Source organism: Perognathus longimembris, chromosome 2, assembly GCF_023159225.1.
Source record: "Perognathus longimembris pacificus isolate PPM17 chromosome 2, ASM2315922v1, whole genome shotgun sequence".
In the NCBI taxonomy this organism is placed as follows: Eukaryota; Metazoa; Chordata; class Mammalia; order Rodentia; family Heteromyidae; genus Perognathus; species Perognathus longimembris.
This window is the reverse complement of record NC_063162.1, coordinates 64914840-64933583: the sequence shown is the minus strand read 5'-3', so window position 1 is coordinate 64933583 and position 18744 is coordinate 64914840. Positions and strand designations below refer to the sequence as shown.

Below are 18744 nucleotides of genomic sequence, written 5' to 3'. Positions count from 1 at the left end.
AAGAAGAAGCCAGGGACAGTGTTCAGGCCCTGAGTCCAAGGCCCAGGACTGGCCAAAAAAAAAAAAAAAAGAAATATTGGGGTTTCTTGTCTTGTGATATGCTTATCTGACTTTAGTCTCCAGTAATGCTAATAGAATGAGGTAGGAACTTTTCTCTTTTCATTTTATTGAAAGAATTAAAGAAGGATGGTATTTATTAACTGTTTTTTATTCGTTTTGTTCATATAAAAACCCAGAACATATGTCCAAGAACACTCAAATAATAAGTCAAATAAGATCAGACAGTAAGATTGGTCTTCAAATATCATAGCCAACAATGTTACACTTGCCTATGATTTCTCCAATATACAACCACATCCACACCTCAGTGTCCACCAAACCATTCAGCATAGCTTCCTTAACTGTGAGCTGTTTGAAGCTACCAGTCTGAACACTATGGACGATTTTTTTTTAGGCTCTGAATAGCTATGGGGAGCTCAGCAGGGGTTGGAGGAACCAGCTCAATCTTGGCATAGTGCCAGAACGTGGCCAATCAAGGTTTGGAGTTCACCAAGGTTCACCAGTGTTGGGGGCCTTCTCCATGAGGTTGCGCATGAACTGGGCTATGGCTCCAGGAATGACTCATTAAATGTTTTGATAGAATTCACCAGGGTAAGCCAAAATACAGAAACAACCCAGATGCCCCTCTACAGATGAATGGATACAAAAAAAAATATGCGGGACCTATACACAATGGAATACTACATAGTGATTAGAAATGATAAAATATTGGCATTCGCAGGGAAATGGTCAGAACTTGAACAAATAATGTTGAGCGAGACAAGCCTAGAACACAGAGAACAAAGGGGCCTGGTCTCCTTGATATATGACTGTTAAGGTGGGGGTGAGGGGACAGTGGAGACCAGGTCTATGAAACAAAAAACTTCTTGTCAAATGGTATTTCCACAGGTTTGGGTCAGCGGCCTTACATTATGTAAGGTTTACATTATGTAAACCAAACAACTACTAAACATAAAAAGGTCTAAAATAGACCTCTCAGTGGATCACAATAGCTCAGCAGCTATGTATTTATGATTATATAAGACAAGGATAAGCAAACTCTATTGTTGATGTTATATTTAAAGTTCTAGGTGAATTTCCTTTGGCGTATGCCACGTGGCTACTGTATGTGATTTTGGTACACTGGGTATTGTATATATGCCTACCTGATCTAGGGAAGGGAAAGAGAAACAAGGGTGTAAGATATCACAAGAAATGTACTCACTGTCCTATTATGTAACTGTACCTCTTTTGCACAACACCTTGTCAACAAAATTTAATTAATAAAAAAAATTGGAGATCAAAGTCCAGACTTTCCTGCCCAGGCTGGCTTCAAACCACAGTTCTCACATCTCAGCCTCCTGAGTAGCTAGGATTACAGGCATGAACCTCCAGCACCTGGCTTTCTTCCCAGTTTTGATACTGAAGTTCAGTCATATTTCGTAGTATCATTGGGGGAAAGGTGATGAGTGCATGAAACCTCCCTGTATTTTGTGTGACTTTAAAAAGTGTTTTGAGGGCTGGGAATATGGCCTAGTGGCAAGAGTGCTTGCCTTGTATACATGAAGCCCTGGGTTCGATTCCCTAGTACCACATATATAGAAAACGGTCAGAAGTGGTGCTGTAGCTCAAGTGGCAGAGTGCTAGCTTTGAGCAAAAAGAAGCCAGGAACAGTGCTCAGGCCCTGAGTTCAAGCCCCAGGACTGGCAAAAAACAAAAAACAAAACAAAACAAAAAAAAACTATGCATGAGAATCCTGTAACCTATAGCCTTCTACAAGCTGAATAAATTAAATGAAAACAAGACTTTAGGGGGCTGGGGATATGGCCTAGTGGCAAGAGAGCTTGCCTCGTATACATGAGGCCCTGGGTTCGATTCCCCAGCACCACATATACAGAAAACGGCCAGAAGTGGTGCTGTGGCTCAAGTGGCAGAGTGCTAGCCTTGAGCAAAAGGAAGCCAGGGACAGTGCTCAGGCCCTGAGTTCAAGGCCCAGGACTGGCCAAAAAAAAAAAAAAAAAAGAAATTCCCCTTTGTGGGGCTGGGAATATGGCCTAGTGGCAAGAGTGCTTGCCTCGTATACATGAGGCCCTGGGTTCGATTCCTCAGCACCACATATACAGAAAATGGCCAGAAGTGGCGCTGTGGCTCAAGTGGCAGAGTACTAGCCTTGAGCAAAAAAGAGGCCAGGGACAGACAGTGCTCAGGCCCTGAGTTCACAGCCTAGGACTGGAAAAAAAACAACAACAACAAAAAACAAGACTTTAAAAAAAAAAGTGTTTTGAGCTATGTTCATAGGTTAAAAAAAAGAAATCTAAAGACTAAATATAAAAATAATTAATACAGAAAAATTCAAACATTTGGCAAGGAAAGAGAAGCAGAGAAGAGAAGCAGGCTCTGCTGGACAGGGTGTATGCTAGTCAAGGAGGTTGCACTAAGGAGAGTGAATAAGGATAACTAAGTTCTGTCTGATTCATGAAGAGTTCCCAGGTTTTTTATCATTTCAAAGGGAAAGTCATATTTAAGTCACTCAGCCGTCCCATCCAGGAAATCAGGAAGGAGCACATGCCAGAGAGAAAGCACAGGCATGTCCTTCCTGGGGAGGGGAAGCCTCCCAAAGGCCAAGTGACCTTAAGACACATAACAGAACACACACTGAAAAGAAAGAGCATGAATGTCACATCTGTGGGAAAGCCTTCAAATGGCCAAGTCACCTTAAGTGACATAGCACAGTGCACACTGGAGAGAAAAACTATGAATGTCACACATGTGGGAAAGCCTTCACTGTGCAATCTTCTCGTGCCACACATGAGAGAAAACACATAGGAGAGAAATCCTATGAATGTCACATCTATGGGAAAGCCTTCAGTCTGTCATCTCAACGTGCCAGACATGAGAGAATACACACTGGAGAGAAGCCCTGTTAGTGTCACTTCTGTGAGAAAGTTTTCGGTTTGGGCTCCAGCCTTTTTCACCTAAGAAATTACACACTAGAGAAAAAATGATGTGTGTCATCAGTGAGTGAAATCATTCAGTATCTCATTTAAACTTTGCCAGGACAAGAAATGAGAGCAATCACACAAATGCATCCTGTGTGTGAAGGTTTTGGTACACCCTGTAACCTTAGAAAGTAAGAGCAGTCCTCCTGGAGGGAGAACTCAGGAGTCTCATCTGTGTGGGAAAGTCTTCAGTCAATCAACTCATCTTTTTTTTTTTGTGGCCAGTCCTGGGCCTTGAACTCAGGGCCTGAGCACTGTCCCTGGCTTCCTTTTGCTCAAGGCTAGCACTCTGCCACTTGAACCACAGCACCACTTCTGGCCGTTTTCTATATATGTGGTGCTGGGTAATCGAACCCAGGGCTTCATGTATACGAGGCAAGCACTCTTGCCACTAGGCCATATTCCCAGCCCTCAATCAACTCATGTAAGACTACAGCAGAGGACATATACTAGACAGAAACCACCGATAGAAACCATCTTTGTGAGAGGCTTTAGGCCTGACTATCCGCAGGTGAGAAAGACTATGAACATCGCAGCTCTGGGAAAGCCTTCAGTCATCATGGAGAGTTGGCTCCCTCAAAGAACAAACAGCAGAGAGAAACTGTGAGTATCGCTCATGAGAAAGTGGTGAACTGACCTACTCCTCTTATACAGAATCAAACGATGCACACTGATGAGAATCCACAAGAACATTTTTCAAGTGAGAAATCCTTCTGTCTTTAGTCAGCCCTTCAATGTCATGTGGGAATACAAAAAGGAAAGAATATAGCTGTGTGTGGTATTATATCTTGCTTGTATATTATGCACATAAGAACTATGACTGTGACTCAACCTTTAGTGTAAATGTAAATATGATGAACTAGAACCAGAAAAGCCACCTAGAGACCTAAACTTAGTTTGGCTAGTCAGTCCCTATGCACAAACACATTTAAAGATGTAGGTGTGTAATCTGCTTGGATTCTAGTGAATGTAGGAGTCTGTAGTTAAACAATGTTAGTTTCAAATACCCTAAGGGCCTTAGCGGGAAGGAAACTCCTAATCCATCCTTAATGGAGAAGTCTTTCCATCTAAGATGTTTTTGCGTGTGTGTTTTGGTTCTTTGTTGGTCTTCAGGCTTGAACTTGGTGTGAGGGCTGACAACTATCCTTTAGCTCTTTTTTCTCTAGGCTAGCACTCTACCACTTTGAGCCACAGCCCCAATTTCAGCTTTCTAGGTTAACTGGAGAACTTACCTGGCCCGGCTGGCTTTCAATTTTGATCCTTAGATAATCAGCCTCCTGAGTTGCTAGGATTACAGGCTTGAGCCATCAGTACTGGGATACAATGTGTTTGTAAGTAATAGGAGAGCACGTCACTTGAAATACCTCATTTGTTTTTATTTTTTTGAACAAATATTTAAGCATCAGGTATAGCATGCAAAAACCCCTCTAGTGACAAGTTCTAAAAACTCTAAGTATTCTATCTAAATGAATGATGAACTTTTATAATTGTTAGCTTTTTTATTTAACAGCCAGGTTTGTGGTATATGTAATGTTCCATATTGTATATGGTGTTTAGTGTCGTGAGTGATGAAAATCTCTGAGTGGATAACGATGTAGTTTTCAACAGTAAGACTCACTGAGGAAGCTTGATCTTAAAAGAAAGTGGAGTCATTTCTGATTTATTGGATGTCAAAGTATCTTTAAACAATATATAGATATGTATGAGTGTATACGTACAGTAGTGAGATTGCATAAAATTAATAAGGAATCATCACATGTAGATTTGGATGACATGCAATCCAAACTAATGGTCAACCCGACAGAACCTAATTTGCAGTTAGAATTAGGAATACAGATATCAAATAATTGAGAGACTAGTTTGAGAAGATCTGACATTTATTTTGTTCTATTTTTTTTTTTCTCAAGGCTAGCACTCTACCACTTGAGCCACAGCGCCACTTCTGGCCATTTTCTATATATACGTGGTGCTGGGGAATCCAACCCAGGGCTTCATGTATGTAAGGCAAGCACTCTTTGCCACTAAGCCATATTCCCTTTGTTCTACTTTTTATCATGAATTTTAAACCAGAACATTGGATCTGAACTCCTTGATAGGTGGGAAGATATTCAGCCCATACTTTGGGCCATCCCTTCCTTCAATATCCTTTCCACTGAGATAATTTCCAACTTCTTCATGTTAGCAGAAATCCCCAAATGTGCTGAGAAACACAGCACATGGTTTTCTCTCCTTCCCAAGTGTCTAGGAATGCCATGACTATGTCAAAGGTGAGTGCCTGGGTATGCAGTCTAAGGCATTTGGGGCTCCTCGGTCATCATCAGTACGTGGATGTTACCATGTCTGTTGGTCAGGCCCTCAGAATACTCCTGATGTTTGTCCTTAAACATCTCCTTTGGGCAGAGTAATGGTGGGAGCTCCTCTAAGTCAAATCATCATGATAGCCCTGAGATAACTTACATAAAATATATGGAAACATACATCATTCACATCAAAAGTGCCTGGCCCGAGTGTCTCAGATATGTAATCCCAGCTTGTCAGGAGGCTGAGAACAGATTATTATTATTTTTTTTTATTTTTTATTTTTTGGCCAGTCCTGGGGCTTGGACTCAGGGCTTGAGCACTGTCCCTGGCTTCTTTTTGCTCAAGGCTAGCACTCTGCCACTTGAGCCACAGCGCCACTTCTGGCCGTTTTCCATATATGTGGTATTGGGGAATTGAACCCAGGGCTTCATGTATACGCGGCAGGCTCTCTTGCCACTAGGCCATATTCCCAGCCCCGAACAGATTATTTTTTGAAGCCAGCCCAGGAAGGAAGTCTATGAGACTCTTACTAAGTGCCGCAAAGTCAGCTATGCAAACGATGGCTCAAGGGGTAGAGTGCTAGCCTTGAGGAAAGAAGCTCAGGCACAACACACAGACCCTTATCTCATGCCCAAGGAATCAAAAGAAGAAACAAAATGAGAACCTCCTTAATTAAAGAGTTTACCGATATTATGTAAGTAGTCACTGGTGTCATATTTTCAATAATGTTGAAAAAGTATGCTTTTCAATATACCTTCTCAAATTACCTATATTCAGGTTACTGATGACCAAGTACCAGAAGGTGCTTAGAAAGTATATTAAATAGCATTATTGTTTGCTGTAAGATGCATGTATATTTTTAAAATTAGAAATAAATGCCCAAATGTCAAGATACTGAGCATTTTCAAAAACATTTCACAAGTGCCTGTGTATTTAGTGTGTTTTCAATTTGCTTTATAGAATATATTCCTGTTTTTGTGTTTTGATAATGTAATATTCCCGGTAGACTCCTGCTTTTAAAACTTTGTCCCCAGTGGACTGGGCTGTTGTGGAACACTTGTAGACCTCTGGCTGGAAGAAACAGGTCATTTTGGGTATGTCCTTGAAGGCTGTACTAGGAATGTCTTCTGCTCTCCCTCCTCCTCCCTCCCCTCCTCCTTCCTCTCCTTCTGCTCTTCTCTCTCCCTTCTCTCTGTCATTTTCAGTGTCTCCCTCAGCCTACTTCCTGGCTGCTAGGAGGTGTGGTAATTCTCTGCTTCATTTTCCTACTGCAGTCATGTTGTGTCCTGTGCATGGGTCTTAGGAACGGAGAATAGAATACTTTGAAGTAATGAATTAAAATAAATCCTTTGTCCCTTAAAAAAATAAATAAATAGGCCTTCCTATTTTTTTCACTATTACCAGAGCTTAAACGCAGAGCCTTTGCACTCTTGCTCAGCTGGCATTTTACCACTTAAGTCATGCCTCTAAAATTTTTCTTTTTACTTGGAGATAAGAGTCTCAAAGACCTTTCTGCCTGGGTTGGCTTGATCTGTGGTCCTCAGATCTTGTCTTCCTGAGTTGCTAGGATTATAGGCATGAGTCACAGACATTCCTGAATATATCTCCTAATTACCTGTAATTTAAAAAGGTATAGGGGAAAAGAATTTATCTGTTTGGAATTTTTCAGTTTACTTTCTGGTTTGAGCTTGTAGACCACTGATTCTCCTATATTTTTTGCTTTCCATCGCAATTGGAATGATACATATGCCACTATAACCAACTTCTGTTCAGATAAAATCTCAGAGACTTGTGCCTAAATTGCTCTTGAACCATGATCCTTCCAATCCCAGCCTCTAAAGTAGCTAAGATAACAGGTATGAGTCCCCAGGGCTCAGCTTTTTAGTGTATCCTATTTATTTTTGCAAGAACTGGGGCTTGAACCCAAGGTGCTGTCTTTTAGTCTTTTTCACTCAAGACTGGGTGCGCTACCACTTGAGCCACAGCTCCATGTCTAGCTTTTTGCTGGTTAACTGGAATTTAACATGATTCTCATGGGCTTTCTTGCCAGGCTTAGCTGGCTTCAAACCATGACCCTCTGGCGTAGCTAAGATTACAAGCATGAATTACTGGCACCCAGCACGACACTTTTTTTTTTTTTTTTGCAAATTTTGGGGCTTGAACTCAGGGCCTGAGCACTGTCCCTGGCTTCTTTCTGCTCAAGGCTAGTACTCTGCCACTTGAACCACAGCGCTGCTTCTGGCCTTTTCTGTATATGTGGTGCTGAGGAATCGAACCCAGGGCTTCATGTATAGGAGGCAAGCACTCTTGCCACTAGTCCATATTCCCAGCTCAGGACACATCTTTTGAGAGTCACTGTTTAATCAGCTCTCTCTGCTTTCTCTTCCTTGTTTTAGTTTTCTCCTTAACTGTTGAGTCTAGCTGACTTGCTATATAATTTCTCACTTACCTTATTTAGAGGCAGATAATAATTGAGATAAACCTGGAAGAGGGAACTTAAAAGATGCTTTTACTGGGCTTGTGAAATAACTAAAAGCTGAATACCCAGTTCCCCACCCCCACTTTGCATGTAAGCTCTGTGATCAGAGTCGCTTCCCTCTTGCAGTAACTTTACAATTGCCTTGGGTTTCAGGAAGAAAGGATTCACCAATAAACACCTTGTGACAAAAGGTAAACTGCCTCTTGAAGTGGGGCAGTTAAAATTTAATTGGATAGGGGCTGGGAATACGGTGGAGTGGTAGAGTGTTTCCTTAGCATTCATGAAGCACTGGATTTGATTCCACATAAATAGAAAAAGTCAGAAGTGGCACTGTGGCTCAAGTGGTAGAGTGGTAGCCTTGAGCAAAAGAAGCTCAGTGCCCAGGCCTTGAGTTCAAGCCCCAGGACTGGCACACAAACATAAATAAAATAAAATAAATTCCTTTCTTATGTATACTATGTCACTGTAAAGAGACTTAAGGGGAGAATGACCAGACCTAATGTGAGATTCCTGGACGTTGGGTCCCAGTCAAAAACCTTGGTTTCAAAGCCTCAAGGACAAGGAATTTGAACTTTTGTTGCTGTTATGTCCTCTTAGAATATAAGTGCCACAAATGGCTATGTACCACATATTGGCTAAGCAAGCAAAGGAAGGGTGTCTAGACAAACAGCTAGCCATACATGTCTAGAAATGGCCTCAGCATCTTTGAGGAGAAATGTTTCTAAATCTGGAAAATTAAGTTACCTAAACTCAGTTTTCCTTTCCTCTCTTTCTCCCTCCTTCCCTCTCCCCCACCCCTCCTTTCCTTTTTTGTGTTTAACTCAGGGGCTGGGCCCTGTCACTTAACTTTTGTGCTCAAGGCTAGCATAATACCACTTGAGTCACAGATCCAATTCCAGATGTTTTCTTTTTCCTTACCAGTTCTGGGGCTTGAACTCAGAGCCTGGCTACTATCCTTGAGCTTCTTTGTGCACTGTAGAATTAACACTAGCCATGAAGGGTTCTTGCAAAAACAAACAAACAAAAAAATCAAAGTCCCAAATTAACCCAGACTAATCAAGCCTCTAAACAGGCATGGATCCATGTTTTTGTTTCTTTCTTGTGCCTTTACTGGGGCTTGAGCTCAGGATGATGCACTCTCCACAGGGTTTTTCCATTTACAGATCATGCTCTACCACTTGAGCCATGCTTTCAGCTCTGGCTTTTTGCTGGTTAATTGGAGTTAAATTTCTCAGATTTGTCTGTTCAGGCTGGCTTTGAACCTCAATTTTCAGAGCTCAGTCCCCTGAGGAGCTAGGATTATAGGCATTAGCCATCAGCACAGATGTTGATACACTTTTTAACATTATACCTTTTATTTGGCTTGAACTCAGGGTCTGACATCTCATTTTGCTTTCTAATTAAAAGTGGCTCTACCACTTGAGCCACATCTCTAGCCTTTTTTCTCCAGGTCCTTTTTCTGCCAGTCCTGGGCTTGAACTCAGGGCCTGTGAACTGTCCCTGAGCCTCTTTGTGCTCAAGGCTAATGCTCTACCACTTGTGCCACAGTGCCATTGAGTAGTTCATTGGAGAAAAAGAGTCTTCTGGTCTTTCCTGTTGAGGCTGGCTTCAAACTGTGATCCTCACATCTCAGCCTCCTGAGTAGCTAAGACTACAGGCATGATCCACAGGTACTCAGCTTTCGAGGTCCTTTTTAGAAAAAATGCAAAATTGGGCTGGGGATATGGCCTAGTGGCAACAGTGCTTGCCTCGTATACATGAGGCCCTGGGTTTAATTCCCCAGCACCACATATATAGAAAACGGCCAGAAGCGGCGCTGTGGCTCAAGTGGCAGAGTGCTAGCCTTGAGCAAAAAAAGAAGCCAGGGACAGAGCTCAGGCCCTGAGTCTAAGCACCAGGACTGGTCAAAACAAAACAAAAATTCAAAATTGTAATTATGAATTTCATATAAGTTGCTGGGTACCAGTTCATGTGTATAATCTTTGATACTGGGAAGGATGAGAACAAGATCTTGATTATAGGCCAGTAGGAGCTGAGAAGTTCTTGAGAACCTATTTTGAATATGCTTAGTAATATGTAGGACTTGAGGTATGGCTCAAGTGGTAGAGTGTCTGCCTAACAAGCCCAAGGCCATGAATTCAAAGCCAAGTACAGAGGAGGAAAAAAGAAATTAAATATAGGAGTCTGTCAGAAGAGTCTGAAGATTTAACTTCATTTAGATTCACTTAAAGCCTTCCTGACTCTAAATTTAACTTTCTGCTTATAGGACATAAGAGGGACCGAGAACCATATTAAATAAAACATGAGGGGGCTGGGAATATGGCCTAGTGGTAAAGTACTTGCCTCGCATACATGAAGCCCTGGGTTCGATTCCTCAGCACTATATAGAAAAAGCCAGAAGTGGTGCTATGGCTCAAGAGGTAGAGTGCTAGCCTTGAGCAAAAAGAAGCCAGGGACAGTGTTCAGGGCCTGAATCCAAGCCCCAGGACTGGAAGAAAAAAAAAAAGAAAACACCTACAAAAACACGAGGATTCAATCAGCAAGATTAAAAATGTAGAAAATTCTACTGGGGGCTGGTAATATGGCCTAGTGGTAGAGTGTTTGACTCGTGTACATGAAGTCCTGGGTTTGATTCCTCAGCACCACATACATAGAAAAAGCCAGAAAGTGGTGCTATGGCTCAAGAGGTAGAGTGCTAGCCTTGAGCAAAAAGAAGCCAGGGACAGTGCTCAGGCCCAGAGTTCAAGCCCCAGGACTGGCAAAAAAAGAAAAAGAAAATAAAATTCTGTTGGTCACCAAATTTTGTTGGCCAAATGACTGTTCATAAGTAAATGACATGAACAATCACAAAAAGAAAACAGTAATGGTGAAAAAGATATATATTTGAGCAAAAAAGCTAAGGGAAAATTCCTAGACTGAGTTCAAACCCCCTTATGGGAACATACACAAAAGTGCAATAAACCCCTGTGTTACAGGGTTGGAGGGAGGGGATTCCCTGTCCCTCCAAGAGTCCACCACTCAGAGACAGTCTCAAGTAAAAAGATGGGTTTATTGGGGGAGCAAAAAGCGAACTGACCAGCTAGGGATGCAGCACAGACTTGGGAGCTGAAAAGCAAGCGGACTGGCCAGGGACACAATACAAACTCGGGAGCTGCCACCGTGACCCCAGGCAACTCTCAAATTCGGGTTTATAAAGGTAAAAGTGTAGCACAGATGTAGGAGGTTGACGCAGTGGGTAGAGCAAGCAACAAACAAGTTAAGCAAGCCATTTACAGAAACAGAATTTTGGGGTCAGGTCGATCTAATCTACTTCCCCCAACATTTCCTACTCTGTTTCCCTAATCAAGATGGTGTCAGCTGTACTCCCTACAACACCCTGCGGCAATCTGGTCTGTTCAAGCTGCACGTGACCGCTGCAGAGATCTGAAAAGCAGCCATTCTTTTGTATGATGTGATGTATAGAGGAAAAAGTGGTCTGATGGGAAGAGAGCATTATTAAACATCTATTTTAAAAGATTATATACAGGGCTGGGAATATGGCCTAGTGGCAAGAGTGCTTGCCTCCTATACATGAAGCCCTGGGTTCAATTCCTCAGCACCACATATATAGAAAAGGCCAGAAGTGGCACTGTGGCTCAAGTGGCAGAGTGCTAGCCTTGAGCAAAAAGAAGCCAGTGCTCAGGCCCTGAGTTCCAGCCCCAGGACACCTCCAGAGGAATTCCCAAAAGACTCCTGCAAACATTGACCCTTAGAAGTGTTCAGGGCACGGGGGTCACCATCACAGTCCTGGGGCCTAGGATAAAGCAAACTCTTGGCGGCCATCCCTAATGCCCCGGGTTCCCAGGGCCAAGGCATGAGGCTGGCATCTCGATGGGGCCTCCAAGAAATGCAGTATCCTGGCCACCCAGGCGGAACTCGCACCCACGACAAGAAAGTTACCAGCACTTAGTCAATCGGGCTAGGAGTCTTTAGCTGTGCAGCAAGCCTGTTCTCCACCATCGGGATTGTAAAGAACAGCAATGAGGCATCGCAGGGCTGCGTTTTTTTTTTTTTGTTTTGTTTTGTTTTTTTGGCCAGTCCTGGGCCTTGGACTCAGGGCCTGAGCACTGTCCCTGGCTTCTTCCCGCTCAAGGCTAGCACTCTGCCACTTGAGCCACAGCGCCGCTTCTGGCCGTTTTCTGTATATGTGGTGCTGGGGAATCGAACCTAGGGTCTCGTGTAACCGAGGCAGGCACTCTTGCCGCTAGGCTATATCCCCAGCCCCTCAGGGCTGCGTTTTTAAAGGTAAAAGCTATGCATTCTACAGCAGATGGTCATGTAGCACTGACGCAGTGGGTAACTCAGGGGGTAGAGCAAGTCACAAATGGGTTAAGCAAGTCGTTTACAGAAGCAGAATTTCATGGCCAGGCTGACCTAATATCAACTTTAATAATTGTTACCATGTTTCCCTAATATCAACTAGGCAAGCATGATGGGGCTAAAACAATCCAGTACTCAATGATAAGTGGACCGACCTGACAGTTGCCATGGCATTTCTGTAACTACTACTATGGTTGCTACCTAGATACAGAGAGGACCAAGGGTTACACATATTTTTAAATGTCAAATTACAACTAGTCTCATGGGTGAGGGTGCAGCCATCTAGCATGGAGTCACCAAAATGGAGTTACAGAAACTAAGATAGTAAACTCTTAAGACAGTGAAATTTTACAAGCCCTATTGTTTCTAGGAGCTAGGGTGGCTACACTTTTCCTTGGTTTTCACACTGACACTGCCTGGTCCACAAGGGATCCGGGCTGTCACTGTCCCACTCCTCGAGGGCGTGGCCACTTGGCCATTTAGTGCGCACTCCAGCAGACAGTCCTGGAGCCAAGTGCTTACATCCACAGGCCTTCGATCCCACGCCTAGATCCAAACCGCCGGCCTGGGCGGAGAGGGTCCGGAGTGGGGCCGTCCGTCCAGGCTTTGGGGAGGCTTGGGGTCAGCTGAGGTGACTGCGTGCTCTCGGCTCGTTGGCGGTCCGCCAGGCACGCTACGGGGTGCTTCGGCTTTATATGTGGCACTGAAGACACCCCAGGCGCTCTTCGAGCCGTCGGGGCCACTGGGCCTAAAAAGCGACGACGCCCTCCCCACCGCTGAAGCCGAGGACCTCACCCACTCCCCGTCAGTGTACTGGGCAGGCGCCCAAGCCCCGCCCCAGCGGGGGCGGTGCGCAAGCGCGGAGCGGTGGAAGCTCGCGGGCGGTTGGGATGCCCTGGTTTCCTAGGTTTGACTGCGTTGACACGCAGGCGCAAAGCGGTGTGCCAGGTTGCGCACGCGCACGAGGGCGAGGCGCAATGGCAGGTGCTGGCGTGCCCCTGCGGCCAGGGATGGTGCGATCGGCCCTAGTGTTGCTTGTGGTGTACACCGCCGGCGCCCAGGGGCTTTACTTCCACATCGGCGAGACCGAGAAGAGATGCTTCATCGAGGAGATCCCCGACGAGACCATGGTCATCGGTCAGGCGGGCTGAGGGTGGAGAGAGCCTTTGTTTTCGCCTGGTCCTTGGAAGCGCCCCTCCTCCCAAGCCCGGCCCCCTAAGCTTGGCCTGAGGGTACCCCGAGGACGCCCGGCCCCCGCCCAGCTCCCCGAGCCCCCTCGGCGGCCGGTCGTGACTTTGTGTGTGCCCCGCAGGCAACTATCGAACCCAGATGTGGGACAAGCAGAAGGAGGTCTTCCTGCCCTCGACCCCCGGCCTGGGCATGCACGTGGAGGTGAAGGACCCGGACGGCAAGGTGAGCCCGCCCGCAGCAGGGCACTCTTCGTCCTCAGCCAGTCAGTGCTGTTCCCCTGGCCTGCGAGGCACCGCTATGGCCCCGAGTCAAGGATTTGGGGGACCCGAGGTTGCACTTGGAGAGGTCGCAGTGCAGGTGGGACCTTCACCCGTGTATGTTGCAGGTGGTACTGTCCCGGCAGTACGGATCCGAGGGTCGCTTCACGTTCACCTCCCACACTCCCGGTGACCATCAGATTTGCCTGCACTCCAACTCCACTAGGATGGCTCTCTTCGCTGGGGGAAAACTGGTAAGAGGGTTTCTCTTGCCCCAGCCTAGAATCAATTCCAAATTTTGATTAGTCGCCATCATCTGTGACCCTTGTGACATACAGTCATAATTGAGGAGACGATGTGTGTGTGTGTGTGTGTGTGTGTGTGTGTGTGTGTGTGTGTGTGTATGTACCTGTGCACCCAGTCCAGAGGTTTGAACTCAGGGCCTGGTACTATCCTTGATCTTTTTGCTCAAGGCTAGCGCTCTACCACTTGGGCCACAGTGCCACTTCTGCCTTTTTCTGAGTAGTTTATTGGAGAAAAGAGTCTCACACACTTTCTTGTCCTGGCTGGCTTTGAACTGTAACCCTCAAATACCAGCCTCCTGAGTAGCAAGGATTGCAGGCATAAGCAGGTAGCAGTGGGCAGTTAAGTTATTCTTCTGCCCTTCAAACAGGGACAAGAATAATTTACATAAGCGGAGCAGACAGTTGGGGACCACACCACTCAGACACCCTGTTTCCTTTTAGCGTGTGCACCTGGATATCCAGGTTGGGGAACATGCCAACAACTATCCTGAGATTGCTGCTAAGGATAAACTGACAGAGCTGCAGCTCCGTGCCCGCCAGTTGCTTGATCAAGTGGAACAGATCCAGAAAGAACAGGATTACCAGAGGGTAAGGTCATTTATTTCCTTGTTCTTGGAGATGGCAGTTGACTTTTCTACCCACTGTACCTACTTGAAGTTTCCTCTTGGGGTCTTCCCTGCTTGGGCCATCAGAATGGAATGGAGTATTAGTTTGTATACTTGTTTTTTATTTTTATTTTTTTCCAGAGATGGAACCTAGGGCCTCATTTGCATGCTAGGCCATCTCAGACCCTATTAGCCACATCCTAAGCCTTTTACTTTGTGATAAAATACACTTAACATAAAATTTACCATTTTAATTATTGCTAAATATACCACTGAGGCATTAAGTAGATTCATATTGTGCAGTTGCAACTTAATAATCTACCTATAATCTATCTCCTGAACCTTGTCACTTTCCTAGACAGATAATCTGTACCTATTAAACATCAATATCCCATTTCTCTCTCCTGGGCTGTGATGTTTTCTAGCTCTATGATCCTGACCTCTCTCTCTCTCTCAGTCAGTCCTGGGGCTTAGGACTCAGGGCCTGAGCACTGTCCCTGGCTTCTTTTTGCTCAAGGCTAGCACTCTACCTCTTCAGCCATAGCACCACTTCTGGCCTTTTCTGTTTATGTAGTGCTGAGGAATTGAACCCAGGGCTTCATGCATGATAGGCAAGCACTACCACTAAGCCACATTCCCAGCCCTCTGACTTCTCTTAACATACATAAATGGAATAATACAGGAGCATCCCTTTTATTATTTTGTGCCAGTACTGGAACTTGAACTGAGGGCCTGGGCATCGTTCCTGAAGTTTTGTTTTGTTCAAGGCTAGCTCTCTATTACTTCAGCTGGAGCTCTACTTCTGGCTTTTTAGTAATTAATGAGATATGTCTCATGGACTTTCCTGCCCACCTGGCTTGGAACTGCCATCATCAGATCTCAGCCTCCTGCATAGCTAGTATTACAAACATGAACCACTGGTGGCTGACCCTCCCTTAGCTTTTTTGCTCAAGGCTAGCACTCTTTTTTTTTTGGCCAGTCCTGGGCCTTGGACTCAGGGCCTGAGCACTGTCCCTGGTTTCTTCCCGCTCAAGGCTAGCACTCCACCACTTGAGCCACAGCGCCGCTTCTGGCCGTTTTCTGTATATGTGGTGCTGGGGAATCGAACCAAGAGCTTCATGTGTAGGAGGCAAGCACTCTTACCACTAGGCCATATCCCACCTCCCTTCCTTTTTAAAGCTGAATATTCTATTACATGTATCGATACCATTTTGCTTTTTTCTTTTCCCTTGTGGTGCACAAAATTGAATCCAGGGCCTTGTGCATGGTAGGCAGGCACTCTATTACTGAGCTACAGCCCTGGCCTTCTAGTTTTGTTTTTGTTACTTGTATTCAGTTCTATAAGGGAAGATAGAACAGTTCCTGATCTCGTAATAGCCCTGCCCACTTGTTCTCCTTGGGCTTTTATTTGAAATGATAGCAGCATCATTTCACTTCTAACAAAGATGTTTATGGAGGGACAGCACTGTCCTTCCCTTGAGACAATCTCAATGGAGAGACTAAGTTACCATAGGTGATACTTAGAAGGGGTATTTGGTCCTAGCGTTGAACTGTCACATATGAGGAATCCCAACAGTGGAGACTGTTTCTCCTATCCATGTGTCTAGCTCTGTGTTTAATGTTCCATGCAGTATCGTGAAGAGCGCTTTCGTCTGACCAGTGAGAGCACCAACCAGAGAGTCCTGTGGTGGTCCATTGCTCAGACCGTCATCCTCATCCTCACTGGTATCTGGCAGATGCGTCATCTCAAGAGCTTCTTTGAGGCCAAGAAGCTGGTATAATGCCCACTCCACATAGCCTTTTCTTTCCCTCAATTATTTGGTACTTTCCCCATCTAGTCCCTTTCCCACCTAGATTTTGGGAGGGGGAAAAGAACTTATGTTGCCTTGGTATCCTGGCAACAGACCATTCAGATCAGCTCTTTGTTAGCCTAGACCTCAAGGAGACAGGACAGTGGTCCAAGCTTTCAAACTCTTAGGGCTTGGGAGGAGTTAGAATTAACTCAAGACCAAGTCCTGTGTCTTTTTTCCTACAGTGATTCCCACCTGTTCTCTAAGAAATGAGCAAATGACTGTTTTCTCTTTGCTTACAAAGTGGGCAGTTGACATGCTTGTGAACAAGCCCTGCCTTGTTACCCCCTGGTCAGCCCTGGGTTCACCTTAATGGCTTTGTGAATGTAAATAAGGGGCAAGTCTTGGCCCTAGAGAATTGAGATGTTTTTCTATATATTAGAACTATTTTTTGATAAATTATATATTTTCTTTTCTAGTTGAAGTGTTTCTGCCTGTAGCTAACACCAATCCAGTCCTTGTGCATTCTTCTATTCACACATTTTTAGTAACTGCCATAGCATCTCTCTGGATTTCAGCAGATGTTAAATTGCAGATGTTAGATGTTAACATCTAACAGAAAGATGTCAGAAGGCCAAGCCGAATTCTTGTGGACACTTGTGATTCCTAATCCATAGGTCTCAGTCAGAGCTAAGATAGCAAGATAGCTGACACAAGGCAGTGCACTCTTCCCCTCCCTCTTCTCTTGAGTTTTATTTAACTGTAGTAAATTTTTTCTTCAAGGGAATCGGATTTGGTTCTTGATACAGACTTTTTCCCAATAAAATAAAACATATTGTAGTAACTGTGTATGAGATGAAATAAACAGTGGTGGGCAGAGGGTGGCAAAAGAGGAAGAGGAAAAGTTCTTGTCTTGAACTGCCTATGTGGATAACTGAAGTGGACTTGAGTTCATCAGGCAGGTCTGTTCCAGGGGCCTACCAATGGATGGGGTGTTGCTTAATTGTTTTCAAAGGTCAACCAAGTAGACAACATGTCAGTAAGGGACTGCCTGAGTAAATGAAGTACTTGGTTTCTTAGCCTCTGAATCATAAACTTGAACAGCTCTTAGTACACTCTGCTCATGCTCTTCTCCTGTATAGAACCTCATACCATTGGTTGCCCAGTATTGACATTTTATTTCTTAAATTTTATTATATATTTATTTGAAATATTATTTATTAAATTTATCTGACATACAGAACTAAATTCTTCCCTTGTCATTTCTGTGTCCTGTACTATTCCATACATGTGTGTATTTTTGCTCTTAAGATATGTGAAACTTAATTTTATTTATTTTTTTTGTCCAAGACCAGGATTCAAATTCTTTTTTTTTTTTTTTTTTGCCAGTCCTGGGACTTGAAATCAGGGCCTGGGCACTGTTCCTGAGCTTCTTTTTGCTCAAGGCTAGCGCTCTACTTCTTGAGCCACAGAGCCACTTCTGGCTTTTTTTGTTTATGTGGTACTGAAGAATCGAACCCAGGACTTCATGCATGCTAGGCAAGCACTCTACCACTAGGCCATATTCCCAGCCCCAGGATTCAAATTCTTTTTTTTTTTTTTTTTTGCCAGTCCTGGGGACTTCAGAACCTGAGCACTGTCCCTGGCTTCTCTTTGCTCAAGGCTAGCACTCTAACATTTGAGCCACAGTGCCACTTCTGGCTTTTTCTGTGTACATGGTGCTGAGGAATCGAGCCTAGGGTTTCATGCATGCTAGGCAAGCACTCTACCATTAGGCCATATTCCCAGCCCCAGGATTCAAATTCTTGATTTGACACTGTCACTCACTGGCTGATACTCTACTACCTGAGCCATACCTCCAACCCCTTCATTAAATTTTTCTTTGTTGTTGTTGGTCCTAGGGCTTGAACTCAGGGCTTTTCCACTCAAGGATAGCACTCCACTACTTTGAGCCACAGTGCTACTTCTGGTTTTCTAGTGGTTAAACTGGAGGTAAGGGCTGGCTTTGAACCACTATCCTGATTTCAGGCTTCTCAGTAGCTAGGATTACAGGTGTGAGCCACTAGCACCTGGCTCATTACATATATACATACATGCATATATATATATATATATATTGCCAGTCCTGGGTCTTGATTCAGGGCCTGGACACTGTCCCTAGCTTCTGCTCAAGGCTAGCATTTCACTTGAACCACAATGCTGCTTCTAGCTTTTTGTTTATGTGGTACTAGGGAATCGAACTCTGGGCTTCATGCATGCTAGGCAAGCACTCTACCACTAAGCCACATTCCTAGCCACCTCTTGCTGATTTCTGATAGGAAGGGGAGAAGAGTGAATGAAGTATACTTTAATTTGTTTTGTTTTTGTTGTCAGTCTTGGGGCGTAGACTCAGGGCCTGAGCACTGTCCCTGGCTTCTTT

At 44.5% G+C, this 18744-nt stretch overlaps 1 protein-coding gene and 1 pseudogene across 1 annotated transcript; one reads left to right on the top strand and one right to left on the bottom strand.

Annotated features, from left to right (window-relative positions):
• Positions 1–251: 251 nt before the first annotated feature.
• LOC125344442 lies at positions 252–11640 on the bottom strand (annotated as a pseudogene).
• A 1453-nt stretch (positions 11641–13093) lies between these two features.
• Tmed4 (transmembrane p24 trafficking protein 4) lies at positions 13094–17565 on the top strand. The gene is made up of 5 exons (XM_048339356.1): positions 13094–13314; positions 13490–13590; positions 13754–13879; positions 14372–14518; positions 16167–17565. Exons 1-5 carry the CDS (start codon positions 13155–13157, stop codon positions 16314–16316), a joined length of 684 nt encoding a protein of 227 aa, XP_048195313.1. The 5' UTR covers positions 13094–13154; the 3' UTR covers positions 16317–17565.
• Positions 17566–18744: the final 1179 nt, after the last annotated feature.